Source organism: Mobula hypostoma, chromosome 24, assembly GCF_963921235.1.
Source record: "Mobula hypostoma chromosome 24, sMobHyp1.1, whole genome shotgun sequence".
Classification (NCBI taxonomy): Eukaryota; Metazoa; Chordata; class Chondrichthyes; order Myliobatiformes; family Myliobatidae; genus Mobula; species Mobula hypostoma.
The window spans coordinates 21,652,798-21,671,623 of record NC_086120.1 but is presented as its reverse complement, the minus strand read 5'-3'; the positions used below and the strand labels follow the sequence as shown (position 1 = coordinate 21,671,623).

Sequence of the window (18,826 nt, the reverse complement as noted above, 5' to 3'; positions counted from 1 at the left end):
AATTCAGAAATCATAGGTGCAAAGGGTCTTGGGAGTCCTCGTGTAAGGTTCCCTGAAGGTTAACTTGCAGGTTGAGTCGGTGGTAAGGAAGGCAAATACTGTGTTAGCATTCATTTCAAGAGGACTAGAATATATGAGCAAGAGTGCAATGCTGAACCTTTATAAGGCATTGGTCAGACTGCACTTGAGGTATTGTGAGCCGTTTTGGGCCCTTATCCAAGAAACAATGTGCTGACATTGGGGAGGGTCCAGAGGAGGTTTACAAGAATGATCCTGGGAGTAATAGGTTAATGCATGAGGAGTGTCTGATGGCTCTGGGCCTGTACTCACTGGAGTTTAGAAGAATGAGGGTGGTTCTCATTGAAAAGCTGAGATTGAGTTGACTTGGAGAGGATGCTTCCTATAGATGGAGAGTCGAGGACCAAGGGGCATAGCCTCAGAACACAAGGACGTCCTTTGGAACAAAGATGAGGAGGAATTTATTTTGCCAGAGGGTGGTGAATTTATGGAATTTGTTGCCACATACAGCTGTGGAGGCCAAGTCAATGGATATACTTAAAGCAGAGGCTGATAGGCTCTTGGTTAGTAATGGTATCAAAGATTACGAGGAGAACGCGGGTGAACGGCGTTGAAGGGGATAATAAACCTGCCATACTGCCGTGATGGAATGGTGGAACAGACTATACGTGCTGAATGGCCTAATTCTGCTCCTATATCTTATAGACTTATGGGTCGGGGGCTCTGCCAGTCCACCACCCTGTCCTCAAAACCAGCATGATATTCTGGCAGCTTTGAGACTGAAATCATTTACCTCAGGGTATATTGTCGAAAATGGGCGTAGCTCCAATTTAAATACTGATTTCCGATTATCCAACCATGCCAGTGGGGCCTGCAATAAAAAGCAAGACGATTATAAGGATTCGTGCTTCTTAATACAGTGTAATAACCATAAAAGGATTCCATTTCATGCTGTTGCTCTTCAAATGCTAACCATGACAACTGACTAAGATAGCACAGCAGGGGCACAGTTGAGACTGGACGTCAAGCACTAACCAGGCTTCTATAGAAAAGCACTGCCAAGACTTCAAAAGCATTACCACCCTAATGGCAAGACCCACGTCAGTACCAAGCTCAAATTTTTAATGTGGTTAAATGTGGGAGAAAGTTTTTAATGTTATAAAACTTAATAAACCATCAGTATTGTTAGAACCAGAGAAATCAAGACTGAGGTGATTCCACCAGATGTACAGGTTTATTGGTCATTGTAAATTGTCCCATGATTAGGCTAGGATTAAATCAGGGGATTGCTGGTTGGCACGTCAGGCTGTATCCCAATAAACAAATAAATACATTTCATCAGCAGTCTTGGGAGAGTCTGTAGCTCCACAAGAGAATAAAATAAGATGGAGGAATTCAAAAAAAACTTTTGAGCCATGAACTATAAAATGCACTCAAAATTGTCAATAGTGACTGATACCAAAGCCGAACGAAATTAAATTATACAACTAAGTACTCCTCTCAGACTCTCACCTACAAAGGCCATCCTCTCAGCTTACTACAAAGCAGCGGAGCATGGAATTCAGTTACTGTAGAAAATGACAGCAGATGTAATAGTGTGCTAATGGAAGTAATATTAATTGAAAAATATGCACCGAATGACAGTCTTGAGGAACAAGACTCTTGCCACCTATTTCCTGAATTGTCAGCCAAAATACAACTGCCGGATTGGCTCTGTGCAAACTGCATTGGACAGATGCTGCTCTGGTGCTCGCTGTGGATAGCCAGCGAAAAAAAAACATTCAGCAGCTGCAGTTACCTACAAGAACATACAAATGCTGTGAAGGTCAAGGTCAGAATATTGGCAACACCTAACAAATGAATTTATGGCTTACTTTTGTTTCATCATGTCTTAATTGTATGATGCATAGGAAGGGTGGTATGTTTGGCCAATTCCGCTGTTGCAAACTCTTCACGTTCCCAGAACTGCTGTGATGGAGAAAGGGATCCCACAGCCAAAGGGGGCAAGCACGGAAGCAGCTATCACTGATGGTCTTTGACATGGTATTGTTGTGAAGTGGGAAGCCTTCCTCAGTCAGAGATAGGTGATAGGAAGTCAACTTTTAGCAGAGATAATTGATAACATTGGGACGATTCCTGTGCTGGGAGAGTTATCAGTCTAGGGCAGGAAAAAGACAGTAGCAGGTTGTGGGCGGCAATCAGTCATCCGATGTTGCGTGTGAATGGGTAGGATTCTGTAAGTCTTTTAATTGGCCATGGGTGGCCTTAGTGACAACTGCTCACTGGATCAAATCACCAAGAGCCATGCCCCTGACCACTAATGACAGGGCTGAATGAAGACAAGAAGATATAGACCAGATTTAAAACCTGAAATAAGTTAATGGGACTTAATCAACACAATTAGAAGCAATAAGTGGCATCAGAATAGCATAGGGTTAGTAAGCTCTTCTGAACTTTGAAATAGGTCCTAGGTGGGTTTGGTGGGGGAGGATGAATGCGGTACTGGAAAAGCAAGAACGTTTGTTTGTTGTGGAAAATGTACCGACTGGTTCCGCCACCCAGAAAGTGCGTCGTAGGCCTGGAATCAAATTAAAGACGAAGAAAGCCAAGGAGATAAAATGCATTAAGAATGGTTCTAGAGGAGAGAGGCAGAGGATAATACACACCTGGACTAGCAGTTTTAGTCTCTTTTAACAAAGCTTTAGTTGACAGAATTTGCAAGACCCTCAGTGAAGTGGTTTGCAGTGGAAAGGATGAGCAGCTCTGAGCTTCAATACCTTGGAGGTTCTATTCTGGGCTCAGTACACAAATGTAACCATAAAGAATGCACGCAAACACCTCTACTTTCTTAGAAGTTGAAGGAGATTTGGCATGTTACTGAAGACCCCAGAAAACCTTTGCGGATGCGGAGTGGAAATCTTTCTGACTGGTTGCATCACAAACTGAAATGGAAATTCTACTGCACTGGAATGCAGCCTGTCCATCATATGTACAGCTTTTCCCCCATCTGAGGACATCTGTAAGAGACAATGTTACAGGAAGGTGACATCCAGCATTAAGCACCCCTGACATCTGGGGCCATGTCCTCTTCTTGATGCTGCCATCAGCTCAGGCAGGAGATCCAGGAATGCATCAGGTTTACAATCACCAGCGTATGTCGTGAAACTTGTTGTTTTGTGCCAGCAGTACATTGTAACATATATAAAAAAAAACTTTACAGGCATCACCTTGTGAAGATGTCCACGATGTGGAAGTCATCACCTTGTGACGATGTCCTCAGCCAGTGCCCACGATGGAGCTGGCTGAGTTTACAGCTTTTTATGATGCTGTACATTTGCTCCCCAGCCCCCATACCAAACGGTGATGCAGCCAGTTAGAATGCTCTCCATGGTAACCTGTAGAAACTTGTGAGTGTCTTTCATGACATACCAAATCTCCTCAAACTCCAATGAAATATAGGCACTGTTGTACCTTCTTTGTAATTGCATCAATATGTTGGGCCCAGGTTAAATCTTTAGAAATGTTGACACCCAAGAAGTTGAAACTGCTCACCCTTTCCACTGCTGATCCCTCGATGAGACAGGTAGGTGTATGTTCCCTCAACTTCTCCTTCCTGAAGTCCACAATTAATCCCTTGCTCTTACCCACATTGAGGGAAAGGTTGTTGTGAACCTGAAGGCTGACACCTACACCTCAAAGTTCAACAACAGTTTTTCCCCCACTACCATCTGGATATTCCTAGCATTACCTTAGGCAATATGTCGTCTTACTCTCTCTCACCTTCCCGTAACGTCATTATGCTTATTTTGTTGCGTAAGTAATGTATAATTTATATTAATTTAAGTTGATGTTAGCTTATGTTGCTCATATTTATCACGTACTGAACTGCTGCTGCAAAAGTTTACTTTTCATGGCATATATACGATAATACACCTGAACTTGAACTAGGACTAGAGATTAAGGAGCACCAGCTTCTTTCATTTTATCTTACCTATCCCTCCTCCTTTGGCACCCCTCTGTCTTTTGCTTGTTTCCTCACATCGACCCTACTGTGGGTAGGGCCTCATCATGTTAAGGGTGAGAGGCATAAGGCCGGGGAGAGAATCTGCTCACTCTCTCTAGCTACATGGATCTATAACTGTGGTCCAGGGGAGGATGCTGAGGACAGACCAGCCACCTACGGCCCAAACTAACCACTGAGATTTAACTGTAAGTCAGGGAACAAGTGAAACTAAGGCAGCAAAATACAAAAGCTCGAGGGGGTTAAAGGTGGTGGGGGTAAGATGGGGGTCATACTAGGAAGGTGGGTCTAAACTAGGGAACTATTACAGTTTGGGGTGCGGAATCTGGAGTTCAATTCCAGCGTCACCTGTAACAAGTTTGTACGTTCTTCCCATGAGCGTGTAGTTTTCCTCTGGGTGCTCACGTTTCCTCCCGCGGTCCAAAAACATAGCGGCTGGTCAATTAATTGGTCTTGGTAAATTGCCCTGTAATTAGGCTAGTGTTAAATATGTGGGTTGCAAGGCAAAACCTCTCATTGGGCTAAAAGGGCGTGTTCCTACTTGTATCTCAAAATAAATAACTGTAAAAACCAAACCTTCAAGTAATTCTTAACTCTGGAAATGGATTTGTGAATTGTAAATTTAAATTATGTCTTACAATTCAATATGCTAAGCAGAATTTATTATAGAAGTTATCCTCCTTCCCTTTCTCCCTTGGTCCACTCTCCTCTCCTATCAAATCCCTTCTTCAGTCCTTTACTTTTTCCAATCACCTCCCAGCTTCTCACTCCATCCTCCCTTCCCTCTCCCACCCAACTTTCCCCTCACCTATCACCTATCAACATACTCCTTCCCCTCCCTCCACATTTTTACTCTGGCTTCCCACCCCCCGCTTCCCTTCCAGTCTTGTTGAAGGATCTCAGTGCAAAACGTTGACTCTTTTCCCTCTCTCCATAGATGCCGCCTGACCTGCTGAGTTCCTCCTGCATTTTGTGTAGTTATTAGCAGACCTAGATGAAATGGGGAGGGTAAAACCAGGTGTAGGCAGCCACACACAGTTGAGGCATTGCTTAAAGCAAAGAGAACAGGTTTGTGCAGAATCCAAGAGATCATGGACCAGCGTAGGAGAGGGAATAGTTTTCAAAAATAAACTTGGGCAGAGTTGTAAAGGTGGTGTCTTGTTTCAGCGAGCAGTAGAACATTCCAAATCTAAAGTGACCAAGCAAGCAGTTAGTGAGTACGGCAAGATCTTACACAACAGAAAGGCACAGAGACAACAACTTCTGGATTACAGTTTACACATCACATATTAATACATAAAATCCAGGAATCTATGAAGTTATTCCATTCACATTTTGCTTTCAGCTTGTAAAGGCATCAGGAGATGGATTGAAAGGGCAACAGAACCATTTGGAGATTCGCAAGTATGTTTGATGGTCAGTATAACTATATTAGCTTTTAATTATGAGCAAGAATTGGTGATGGAGGAAATTAATGTGACTGCATGAAGTCACAGAATATAATTTTAACCTGTATATATAGTGGATTTCCCAGGTAATTTGATTGAAAGAATTTTGAGGGCAACAGCATTATTCCATGAGAAAATACGTTATTCTACTGTTTTGGTGAATCTGTGCTTCAAACTCAACTTCAGGACCTAAGTAATTCAATTGCTGCCCAGAAAACATTGACATGAAGTCAGTCAGTGCAGTGGGCTGTAGGTCCGCACTTAGACAAGGTACGTATATGTTTTGTACTGTCCTTAACATGCTCAGAGAATGGCCATGTATATTAAAATGTACAATGTTTATTAATGAGATACAAATATGACAATGACATCTGGAAGTACGTGAATATTTGAAGAGAAAGGTAAAGCAAATAAGCCAGTGGAGTTCCTCATTGTACAGAGGACTCCTCTTGAAACTCTTTAATGTAAAAAAGCCCAACAAAGGAGGATGGATTAGGTATGGGATTTACCAGAAGGAAGCAAAAATTAAGAGAACATTTAGTTAATAGTAACTGTACTATTAAATAACTTAAAATGACAACAGTGATAATAGTGTGATGAAAATCCAGTTCAGAATGGGAGAAAAATTCAATTATGGGCTGAGAATAGAAATTGGAAAAAATAAAAAAAGGTGCAAACTGAGAAAGGATGATAAAGAGTAATTGTGGTAATCGCTTGCAAGAAGGTTCAAACGAGCACATGAAAACACATCCCACTGAAAGGAATGGGCAGACTAAACATATCCCACAGAAACTCAATGGACCAATTATTTCATAAGGAAACAATTGAGGGAAGGGAACATTAAGTCCATAGACATTAGAAGAGTACATAATAAGAAAGAAAAAGGGACCAGAAAAATGAATAGGAAGACAAAGATGAGTTATCAAGGAGCATAAACCAAAATGTAAGTATTTTACAGACATCAATAGAAGAAGGAAGGTTGAGATATGACAAGGATGATCAGGAGAAAGACAGGTCAATGAGATTTTCAGGATACAAATCATTCTTTTACTTTGGTATTTACAGACCAGATAGAACAGATGGACATGACTTTGGATGATGAGATGATCAATGAGATAAGAGCATTATAAATAAGAAATGGAGACACATTAAATCAATTCATCAACTCAACGAAGGTAATAGAGATTGTATTTGTCAGTGTCACTGACTTTTAAAAGCAGACATAATACATAGTAATATAAAAGACAGTGGATTTCAATTAACTGGGCCATCAGTTAATCAGGGAAGCCACTTATTTGGGACAACTGTTAAAGAACAAAAACTAGTCGAGAAAACAGCTGGGATTCCCTTTGTTTATTTGGGACACTATGCTGCTTAATTGGGACAGAAGACAATTTCTAACTAGCCTCGGTCGCGTGCACTTGCGTTTCCTTTAGACACTATACCGTGCTTAGAGCAAATAGTTTTTAAATAACACCAGCTTGTGTTCAAAAAGCAGTGATATTTCTCTCTGATGGTGAGTAATGGTGTGGTTTTACTCACTGCAGTTTCAAGCATATAGACTTGTAAATGCCAGAAACTGCCGGGAGTGGAAATAAAACAATGTCACTCCTTCAACAAGATAGAAACTACAAACAATTTGAGGGTATCGACAACCTTCTTGAATGTTACCTTTGGTCCCCACCGGACACTCAGCTCTCACCTGTGGTTCCAAGTATGAATCGGCGGCCACACCCCAATAGGCCGCTTCAACAGGCAGGATAAAGCAGGTGAGGGTAACCGGCGGGTCTCACACCCTGGTGAGAGAGGGTCAGGCCTATCCTGGCACGCAAAGTCTGCTCCAGCAGACTGAGCGGATGAGATCTACAGTGAGACTGAATTGATGGATCTGCAGTGTTACGTGGAGAACAAAATGCATGACAAGGCACAGAAGACATCATGGTCATCCACAGCAACTAGGGAAGACCACCGTCATGAGGTCCACTCGTACCACTTGACCCAGACTTCCCAGGTTGAGAGAGTGGCCCAGTGGACGACCTTTCCTGTTTAAAAACTGTCCGGCACAGGTTTCCTGCCTTCGTTGGATATGGCAGACCACCACCAGCAGTATTGGTAATATTCAAATTTGTTCTGCATTTCATTTCAATACATAAGTCGTTACTCAGTTAAACAGCAGTTTGTCTTTTTTACACCTTTTAACTATTTACATGAAACTTCGGCTAATTGGGCAGCCGCTTAATTGGGCCAAAATGTACTGGTCCCAACTAACTGGAATCCACTGTATGTAATTTATCTAAAATCTTCTAAAAGTTTTTGATAAGTTACACTTTAATAAACTAATGAATAACATCAGTAATTGTGGAGTAAGAAAGCAAGTCGTAGAATGGATTGCTGGCTAGCTTCAGGATAGAGGCCAAGAAATGACACCAATCAACCTTAGTAGCGGATAAATATGGACAGTTTCTGCAAAGGTCTATGCTGGGACCACTACTGTTCTCACCTCACATCAATGATTTACTGTGAATCATAAGAAAAATTGCTTAATTTTTGGATGACACTGAACTGAGAGGTGACGTCAAACCTCAGAAGGACTGCTATAAATTACAGTGAGATATTAATAAACTTGCCAAAAGTTTGGGAAACGGCATTCAACATAGATAGATACCAATGCATTTTGTTAAGAATACGAAGGTCACTTATAATTCAAAGGATGTATGTCCAGGTGGGTGAGAGGAATAAAGGGATCTCAGATATCAAGTACAACAATCTTGTAATCTTTGACTTATAAATCTTGTAATCCTACTTTTAAGGTAACTTATTTTTTATTCTTCTTACTTCTCTTGTAATATTTGTATATCTGTGCATTTGAAATGCTACTGTAACACTGTAATTTCCTTTGGGATCAATAAAATATCTATTATCAAAAACTTCACTACAGCTTAGTAGGGCCATAAGAAAGCAACTCAAGCATTGGGCGTTATTTCTAGAAGTACAGAGGTGTAGTTACAGTCACCTGTGTTATAAAAATGATCCAGCGGTGTTAGAGACATTGCAGAAAAGATTTACAAGGACAGTACCAGAACGAGAGGGTACAGTCATCTGGAAAGGATCAACATTGGGGCAAGAGTAACTAGAGGCTATTGATACATGTTGAAATTCAGCAGAAACCAAAGACTGATGAGATTGTGAAACTTGCAACCACAGGGAGTGTTTGAAAGAAAAAATGTAGGACTATATTAAGAGAAGGCTAGAAAAGTATATGAGGAAGAGGAGAATAGTAGGTTAGAGTGAGATGGTAGGAGACCTGACCAAAGCATATGGATTGGAACAGAGTAGTTGAGATGAATGGCTTTTCAGAAACATACATTTAATCTAATCCCCTGTGAAAACAGAGATGCACCAGTTATTACATTAATATGGATAGATATTTATTAACCATGTACTTACAGAGGCTACTGAATACTGGGATGGAAGTTTGTCCAAACAGACAGGAAGCTCAAAAGAACCAGAGCGTAAATGTCCCTTGTCCAGGATTGGTAACCACTATTGACAAGTAAAGGATGAATAATTAATACTACCCAATAATGATAAAGGAACGTAAACATTTCTATTATCCGTTTGTAACCGAAAAATATACTGCTGAATAAGCAATAATTTATTGGCTGGTAATCAGACCCCAGGAATGCAACAATTAATTGCAATAGAGAACAAAATCAGAAATTCAAATACCTCCCAAAGATTCTCCATTGCAGGGATTTAAAGTGCCTTGTGTCGTGTACAATCTTTATCCATCGAGTTTATTATTGATGTTCACAACACGCTGGAGGAACTCAGCAGGTGGGGCAGCATCCGTGGAAACGATGAGTCGATGTTTCGGGCCAGAACCCTTCCTCAGAACTGTAGAGGGAAGGGGCTACAGTCCTGAGGAAGGGTTCTGGCCTGAAACGTCAACTCATCGTTTCCACAGATGCTGCCCAACCTGCTGAGTTCCTCCAGCGTGTTGTGAGTGTTGCTTTGACCCCAGCATCTGCAGAGCATTTTGTGTTTATTATTGATGTGCCAGTCCAGAGGAACTTCTCTGCTCAAGTCTCACAGGCCTGCTAGTCCTTGGCTATAAAGTACACCTTCCCCTCATCACAACATGCTATCTATTTGATATTCAGTTCCTTCCACTTCAGATTACACACACAACAGTACTCAGGGGAGATATTCCTATTAACTAACTCTTAGTTCAAGTCTTGCTAACTAAGAGAAACAACTTTGTAGCAAAAAAGTTAGAAAAATTGCTGAAAACAGTAATCCACAAACAATGATATCTGTGAATATACAGATAGTGTTCATTCCAATTTAGCTTGTGCCTATAGTAATTCTAATTATTTGCTGGGAATATTGTTTTCAATCATCATGAGAGGATTCTAAGCAGAAACCATAAAATATATAATTAGCTCCAAATTACTATGGAGAGCAGCTACAGAGATGCACATTTATATGCCAGGCTCTGCAATGGATATTGACGGCAGATCATATCACAGCCGAAATTAAATATTTCATAAATGATTTTAAATTTAGAAATAATTGTTACTGGTGTCCAGTGTTAACCCTTACAGGAAGAGACCACAGTCCTGTTCTAGTTAAGTCTGGTATCCCTATTTACTGCCAACATTTACAAACGTATGTTCAGTCTCTAAAATAGGATGTCATAATAGTGCTCTCTTCCCTATCACATTAAAACACTAATTACAGGAAAGAAGTCTAATTTCTGAACATAAACCATGGCACACCAAGCACAACAGCCCAGAAAGTACAGAATCAGGAAAGTGTTTGCTGATCTCTGGGGGCAGTTGTGTCATTATAGGTCCTTCCTCTATAATGTACGGGTCTCACTCTTCTTCTTCAGCCCTTTAACTCTTCCCCCTATCACCTCCCAGCTTCTTACATCTTTCCCCCTCACCTGGCTTCACGTACCAGCTACCAGCTTGTATGCCTCCTCTCCACCAGCTTATTACTCTGGCTTCTGTCCCCTTCCATGTCCTGTCACTGACCTTGAGGCTTAAACTCTCCAGCCTATCCTCTAATTCCCCTACATCCGTGTCGCTAAACTATAACTTGATCCCGAACACTCCAAAGTCATCCTATGAAACTAAAAAAAACATTAAAAAAACAACTATGGAGACTGCAGCTTGGCTCCATCTTGAAACAAAACCTCTCCCGGGTAGTGCATTCCAGGTACTCACCACTCTCTCGGCGAAAAATGTCCCCCTTGTATCCCTTCTGAATCTCTCTCTCTCTCCCCGCATCCTAAATCTATTTCCTTGTCTTTTGTCTATCTCAGATACGGAGGAAGTGTTTCCTGCAGTCTGCCCTATCTATCCCCTTATAATTTCATGTACCTTAATGGTGTCTTCACTTAACATCCTCTGCAACAGGGAGAAAAGATTTTGTTTCTGCAATCTCTCTTCATAACTGATATGTTCCATCCCAGGTAACATCCTGGTGAATCGCCTCTGCATTCCCTTTAGTGCTATCACATCTTTCCCAGAGTGCGGCATCCAGTGATGCGCACAGTACTCCAGTTAAGACCTAATCAAAGTTTTATAAAATTGGAGCGTAACCTCCCTGCCTTGACGAATGAAGGCCAGTATCCTTATCCCTTCCTAATTGTTTTACCTACTTGTGCTGCTACCTTTAAGTATCCAAAATTCCTTTTGATCATCAGTACTCCCCAAGACCCTGCCGTTCACGGTGTCTGTCCTAGCCTCATTAGAAGCCCAATATATGCATCACTTCACATTTAACCTGATTGGAATCCAGTTGCTATGTATCAGCCAATTTCACCAACACATCGATATCACCTTACACCCTCAGTCTATCCTCCACATTATCCATAACTCCACCAATCTTTGTGCCATTTTATAAATCTTCTGAACGTGCATCCTATATCCACATCTAAATCATTTACATATATTACAAAAAGCAATGAACCAAGCACTGATCCCTGAGCAACATCATTTGGCATAAACATCCAGTAACTAAAACAAACTTCTATCATCACCCTATTGCCAAGACAGTTTTCGATCCAGTTTGCCAAATTACTCTTGCAATTTGCATTTGGCCTCTTTGCAGCAATGGAGGAGACAGAGGAAAGACAGATCAGTGAGCTGGAGTGCAAAGGAGAGTTAAAGTGGCCTGCTGCTGTTAGTTCAAGATGGCTGCTGAAGGCAGAGCACAGCTGTTTCACAAAATGGTGGACTAGTCTCTGCTTGGTTTTCCAATGTAGAGGAGGCCATGTCAAGAGAACTAAGCATATGTTCTTTTGGTCATGGGGCAGCAATTAATGCATCTCCTGCAGCATGACGGCAATGAGAGACATCAAAGTTCAAAGTATATCTATTTTCAAAGACTTTTGCAAAAGGTGTGTAACGTAGAAAAATTTTCAGAGATGGAAAATAGATATTAGGAGGTGCAGTGACATCTATACCTTTGCTGGAATCCAGTGGCATTAGAAGGTAAAGATTAAAGGTCAGCTTTATTAGTCACACGTACATTGAAACATTGCAATATTCAGTAAAATGCGTCCCCCACCACCATCCATCTCTATCCGTTCTTTCTGGACACCAGACCCAACCAGTTCCCCTCCGTCACCACTCTGCTCCGTCTGGTGGAATTTGTCCTCACTCTCAATAATGTCATCTTCAGTTCCTCCCACTTCCTTCAAACGAAAAGTGCAGCCATAGGCACTCCCAGCTATGTCTGCCTTTTTGTCGGCTATGTGGAACAGCCTATATTCCAAGCATAAACCAGTATCACTCCCTAACTTTTCCTATGCTACATTGACGACTGCATTGGTGCTAGTTCCTGCAACCATGTGGAACTCGACAACTTGAACGACTGTGTCTCCAACTTCCACCCTGCCCTCAAATTTACCTGGTCCATTTCCGACACCTCCTTCCCCTTTCTTGGTCTCTCTGTCTCTATCTCTGGAGACAGCTTATCCACTGATGTCTACTATAAACCCACTGATGCTCACAGCTACCTGCAGTATACCTCTTCCCACCCTGTTACTTGTAAGACACCAGTATCAGTTGCTGCTCCTTTTGTTCATTATGATCGCAGGCAAGTGCCCAGGCTCTGACCGGATACATTTAGTGGCAGGGCCAGTGGAATAATTGCATGTGATGGACTCAGCCATGTGCTGCTAATCACGTACTGTATGTCTGATGCAAGTTCAGTTCCAGCGAACCAAGATACACACAGATTGAGCAAGAGATATGAGTCATTATTTTTCAGAGACACACAATTTTACAGCAGACACAAGAGACTCTGCCGATGCTGGAAACACAAAAAATGCTAGAGGAATTAAGGAGGTCAGGCAGTATCTATGAGAGAAAGAAACAGTCGACGTTTGGACAGAGACTCTTCCCTGCAGAGATGCTGCCTGATCTGCCGAGTTGCTCTAGCATTCTGTGTGTGTGTGTTGCGGTTTTATTAGCTCTTCTTGGCTAACCTTTTACCCTGGTCACCTAATACAAGCTGAGGAGTTTTAAAAAAACTGTGGCTTAGAAGCTACTGGGCTTTCTTTCACCGAAATTTAGTGGAAGTGCAAAACCTCTTACTCTCCAAACTTTCGGATCTTAATTTCATCGGTAAACTTGCAGGTTTTCACAAATAAAACAGCAGAGGCATTTTACGTTTAAGAAAAAAACGTAGCAACTCATTAATTGAGCACCAAAAGAAACTGAACACAAAGCGCAGTAAAAGTTCACCAATTACATTACTCGACAAACTCATATTTTTGTTGCCGTTGAAGTCAATATTTTTATAATTTTGTGTGTTAAGTGTCACACTCTTGCAGAATGAGCCAGACAGGAAACATTCACATTCCACTTGTAAACATAGGAGGCAAGCGGTCAGTCTGGTCGATCTTGCTCCACCCCTCCCCTCTACGTTTTATACTGGCTATCTCCCCTCTAAAAGCTGATTTATACTAGTGCGTCAAATGCGCCGTAGGTACCGCATACACTATGCCGTACCTCACGCCGTAGGGTGACGTGCGCCTCCCCAAAAATGTAACTCACGCGTCGCTGCGAAGCAGACCGCAACAACTGCGACTGGTCCGCTTGGTAGCGTCGCATTTCCTCCTATGCACTTCCGGTTGCTTTTCTCCACCATGTCTGTACACTGACGCGAAATAAATGGTTGGAGACGATGAACCAAATCGTCAAATCTACCTGCCGACATACAAAAATATTTGAAGTGCATTTCCCCGTCCATGTCTCTCACGAAGAAACTCAACACAGTGGCATAGAAACCCCACCGCCAACTAGCGTTTTGGCAGTGAATTGCAGAGTGATGCAGACACAAATACGCATGCTCACTACAGCGTAGGGCTACGTAAAAGTATAAATCAGGCCTACGGTGTAGCCCGTATGCACAAGTATAAATCAGGCTTTATTTTCCAGTCTAATGAAGAGCCTTGAACCAAAACATATTTAATTCATAATTAACTTGATTAGTTCATGCTGATACAATTGTATTTCTATATTATATTGACTGTCCTGTTGTACATACTATTTATTATAAATTACTATAAATTGCACCTTGTACATTTAGACGGAGATGTAACATAAAGATTTTTACTCCTTGTGTATATGAAGGATGTAAGAAATAAAATCAATTCAATTCAATTCAATAGACCGACCATTTCCCTCCATAGATGCTGCCTGACCTGCTGAGTTTCTTCAGCTCCCTTGTGTGTCGAGACAAATGGTCTCAACAGTATAAGGATTTCACTGCATGAAGGATTCCAACAGACAGCAGTCAGCTTAAAATTGAGTCAAACTGGCTTGATTTCAATCAAATACAATCCACATACATCCTGTGATTGAGCCAAAGGAAAGACTGGGCCCAATTATTGCTTATATTCTGCCAGAGCAGCAGGGCTCCACATATTCAACACAAGGCTGATATTCGCTTGCACTGAGTGGCTACAGTTCTGCAGTAACAGTGAAAGAGCACACGGTGATAATGTAGAGACTTACACTGTAACCCACTGGAACCTCTGGTATGTCCGGGCTCTGTTTGGGCTGACAGTTCACATGATAGAAGGTAAAGAGCAAATGATGCTTCTCATTGAGATTTGAAGGCAGCTTCATCTTCACTTCCTCGTAGAAGAAAGGAGACCTGACAAAATAGTTAAAACAATGTCAAGGAACTGATATCCTTAAATAATGAGAGAATTTAAATCATATAGTTAGAAGACCCAATAATAGAGACAGTGACCTGGATTCAATTCCCACTGCTATCTGTAAGGAGTTCGTATGTTTTCCCCATGACCATGAGGGTTTCCTCTGAGTGCTCCGGTTTCCTCCCACATTCCCCCGATGTATGGGCTAGTGGGTTAATTGGTCACATGGATCTACTAGGACAGCATGGGCTCGTGGGCCAGAAGGGCCTGCTACCGTACTGTATCTCTAAGTAAAGAAAAGCAAGGATTCAATGTTGAGGCTTTGTAAGGCATGGGTCAGACAGTACTTGATGTAAAGGGAGCAATTTTGGGCCCCTTGAAGGATGTGCTGGCATTGGAGAAGGTTGAGAGGAAGTTCTCGTGAATGATCCTGGGAATGAAAAGTTTAATGTACGAAGAGCGTTTGATTGCTCTGTGCCGTACTTGCTGGAGTTCAGAAGAATGAGGGAGGATCTCATTGAAACCTATTGAATATTAAAAGGCCTAGACTGAGTGGACATGGGGAGGATGTTTCCGATCGTGGGGGAGTCTAGGACCAGAGGGCATTGCCTCAAAATCAAGAATGTCTCTTTAGAACAAAGATGAGGAGAAATTTTTTTAGCCAGAGGGTAGATTTCATTGCCCCAGAAGGCTGTGGAGGCCAAGTCATTGGGTATATTTAAAGCAGAGGTTGGTAAGTTCTTGATTAGTCAGGGCATCAAAGCTTATAGGGTGAAGGCAGAAGAATGGGGTTGAGAGGGATAATAAATCAACCATGATCGAATGACAGAGCAGACTCAATGGGCCAAATGGCCAAATTCTACTCCTATGTCATGGTTTAAAATGGAATGAGCTGAATAGTCCCTACTGTATTAAAGGATATTTTATCCAGTGACCGATCATTTTGCAAGCATTATTACTGAAACTATAACCACGCACAATGCAGAACGATAAGCCGAAGGAAGCATTTATTGTTTTTTTTTACTGCTGTGCCCAGAACCAGTAAAACAGTGATTGAATGGAGTGAGTGAGTTTCTGGGTAAAACAGCTCCACTTCCACCACTTTGTCACTGAGGCACAGTGACCAGGACAGCCCCCTTATCTGATCTCAGGACTCCTGGGTTAGGGACGGAACAGCAACCAATATTCTCACTTTGAGCATGTGTGCACAGGGGCTGCTGAGAGCTTGCCTGTACACCTTCAAATGCAGTTTCATAGAGCCTGATAATGCAGAGAGAAAAAGTGGGCCCAAACATTGCCGTAACACCGAATAAACCAATCAGAGCTGAGAAGAGACTTAAGGAAGGTATGGATATACAGGGCAGGCAAACGGAGACCATCCAATCACAGATAAAACCACTATCTACATTAGAAAGATTATTAAGTCAATTATTAAAATACCGTCAGTTTACTCTGCAGACTCTAAATAAATGTAAATAGCACGCATTCTTACTACAAATTCCCAGTGATAATCCCCATACTCCACCACAAACTTCCAGATTTTGCTTATAAAATTCCCAGAGATGATAAACATAATTGGCTTAGTACCCTACAATGTGCATGGTGGTGAGGAATTATTTATAGTTTGTTGTCCACGGTTCCATCAGAGACAGTCTTGGGCATCAGCTATCTGTCATGGTGGTAGATCCTCTGTCACTGGCTGCTCTGTGACAGTCTCAATCTGATATCACATTGACTCTCATCAAGAGAGTGACCACCAAACTCGCCTACGTAGCACCAGCCAATCTCAAGCTGAGAGCACTCATTGATCTCATTCAGTTCAGTGTTGTACTGATGCCCATTGAGTCCACTATAACAGGTCACCTGATGTCACAGGGTGGCTGCTAGATGAACTCTAGTTGCTATTGAACTCTGAATTTTGTACTGTGGGCTACAGAACTCCAAGTTGAATCCACAGACAGAAAAAAAACTCTCATCTCTTTAATTGTGCCTAAGATCATACACACTGCAGTGCCCACCACTCCCTCCTCGTGCATACTTGCTGTGATAGGCCACAGGTGTAAACGATTCAGTTGTGTATTCAGGATATCCAGATTTTCCAAAAATGACCTGGAGGAAAATAATTATTAATAACATTATCTGTAGCTTCAATAAAAGTAGCGCTTAAAGACAGACCTTATCATGATAGCACATGGTCCTAAGGCGGCCAAGGTGAGGCTTTAGGCTGGAGCACCATTTTGGCCAATGTTTAACTTCATGCGACGCCTCAGTAGAACAACTTAAACTGACGCAAGGAATAATCATTCTGCAGATCATTAGACAGTTGATTGTCGCTTAAGTCGTCTGCTGGAGCTCATTAACATGGCTGCATGGGTTTCTGTGGTTAGTATTTGACCAAAGGCCCTCTCCAAGCACAGACCAGGCGAGACGTGACAGAAGATATGCCAGGTTGAGGTACAAATTTCTGGATGAGGCTGAATCAAATGGAATGATAGGTGAAAGAACTCACTGATCATTCCCCTCATCTCATAAGGAAGAATAGAACAATACAGGACTCAGGTGAAGGGAACAAGTGGCATGAGTAACAAAAAAAAACCAAGGCAGGTAATTGGACTGTGTAGTGGGAGTTTAATACAAGGCCCCAGTACATACTTACTACTCAAGAATGAATTTCTATTCCTCTATCACCCTAAAGCACTGGTCAATGACATAGCAATAATGGGGAGGTACTCATAGTGACAGTAGAAACAAACATTGTCAGATGGGGGGGGGTAACACAAAAGGGAGGGATCATAGAGAGGAAGGGCAGTAGAGAAAGAAGGGCCAAATGGATCAAGGGATTGTTTGGAGAGAATGGCCATAGAGGGAAAGGAATCAAAGGCAGGAGGCCAAATGTGTACTTAAATACAGAGTGAGGTAGCATCAGACAACAGGAGCAACAAGCAAAATGCTGCACGGATTCAGTAGGTCAGGCAGCATAAGATGTGACTTTTTAGAGCAGTTTGCGGTGGAGCCCACTACAGGATCAGCTATTCTCGATTGGGTGCTGTGTAATGAACCAGATTTGATTAGGCAGCTTAAGGTCAAGGAACCCTGAGGAGGCAGTAATCATAATATGATAGAATTCACCCAGCAGTTTAAGAGGGAGAAGCTAAAATCAAATGTATCAGTATTACAGCGGAGTAAAGAGAAATACAAAGGCATGAGAGAGGAGCTGGGCGAAGTTGACTGAAAGGGGACACTAGCAGTGATGATGGCAGAGCAGCAATGGCTGGAGTTTGTGGGAGCAATTCAGAAGGCACAGGATAGAAACATTCCAAAGGAGTACTATTCTGAAGGCAGGATGACACAACCGTGGCGGACAAGGGAAATCAAAGCCAACATAAAAGCAAAAGTAAGGGCATATAATAGAGCAAAAATTAGTGGTAAATTAGAGGATTTGGGAAGCTCTTAAAAACTAACAGAAGGCAACTAAAACATCTGTAAGAAGCAAAAAGATGAAATAATGAAGGTAAGCTAGCTAATAATATCAAAGGAGATACCAAAAGCTTTTTCAGGTATATAAAGAGTAAAAGAGAGGTGAGAGTAGATATCGATGACTGAAAAACAACGCTGGAGAGATAGTAATGGGAGACAAAGAAATGGTAGACCAAGTGAACAAGATTTTTACATTAGTCTTCACTGTGAAAGACATTGGCATTATGCTAGAAGTTCAAAAGCATAAGGGACGGAAGTGAGTGAAGTTGCTATTACTAAGGAGAAGGTACTTGGGAAGCTGAAAGGTTTTAAGGTAGCTAAATCACCTGGACCAGATGGACTGCAGCCCAGGGTTCTGAAAGAACATAAGAAATAGGAGCAGGAGTAGGCCATCCGGCCCATCGAGCCTGCCCTGCCTTTCAATAAGATCATGGCTGATCTGTCCATTAAACTCAGCTCCATCTACCTGCCTTTTCCCCATAACCTTTAATTCCCCTACTATGTAAAAACCTATCTACCTGTATCTTAAATATATTTAGTGAAGAAGCCTCGACTGCTTCCCTGGGCAGAGAATTCCACAGATTCACCACTCTCTGGGAAAAACAGTTTTCTCAACTCAATCCTAAATCTTCTCCCCTGAATCTTGAGGCAATGTCCCCTAGCTCTAGTGTCCCCTAC

General features: G+C 41.9%; 1 protein-coding gene across 1 annotated transcript in view; it reads right to left on the bottom strand.

The window, feature by feature from the left end:
* The window catches only part of LOC134337483 (dedicator of cytokinesis protein 8-like), a 244,031-nt gene that overhangs the window by 98,243 nt on the left and 126,962 nt on the right, over positions 1-18,826 (bottom strand). The window contains exons 16-19 of the mRNA XM_063032540.1: positions 16,710-16,780; positions 14,526-14,667; positions 8,935-9,030; positions 812-889 (exon numbers count right to left, since the gene is read on the bottom strand). Coding sequence (XP_062888610.1) covers positions 812-889; positions 8,935-9,030; positions 14,526-14,667; positions 16,710-16,780 — 387 coding nt within the window. The remainder of the gene's footprint in view (positions 1-811; positions 890-8,934; positions 9,031-14,525; positions 14,668-16,709; positions 16,781-18,826) is intronic.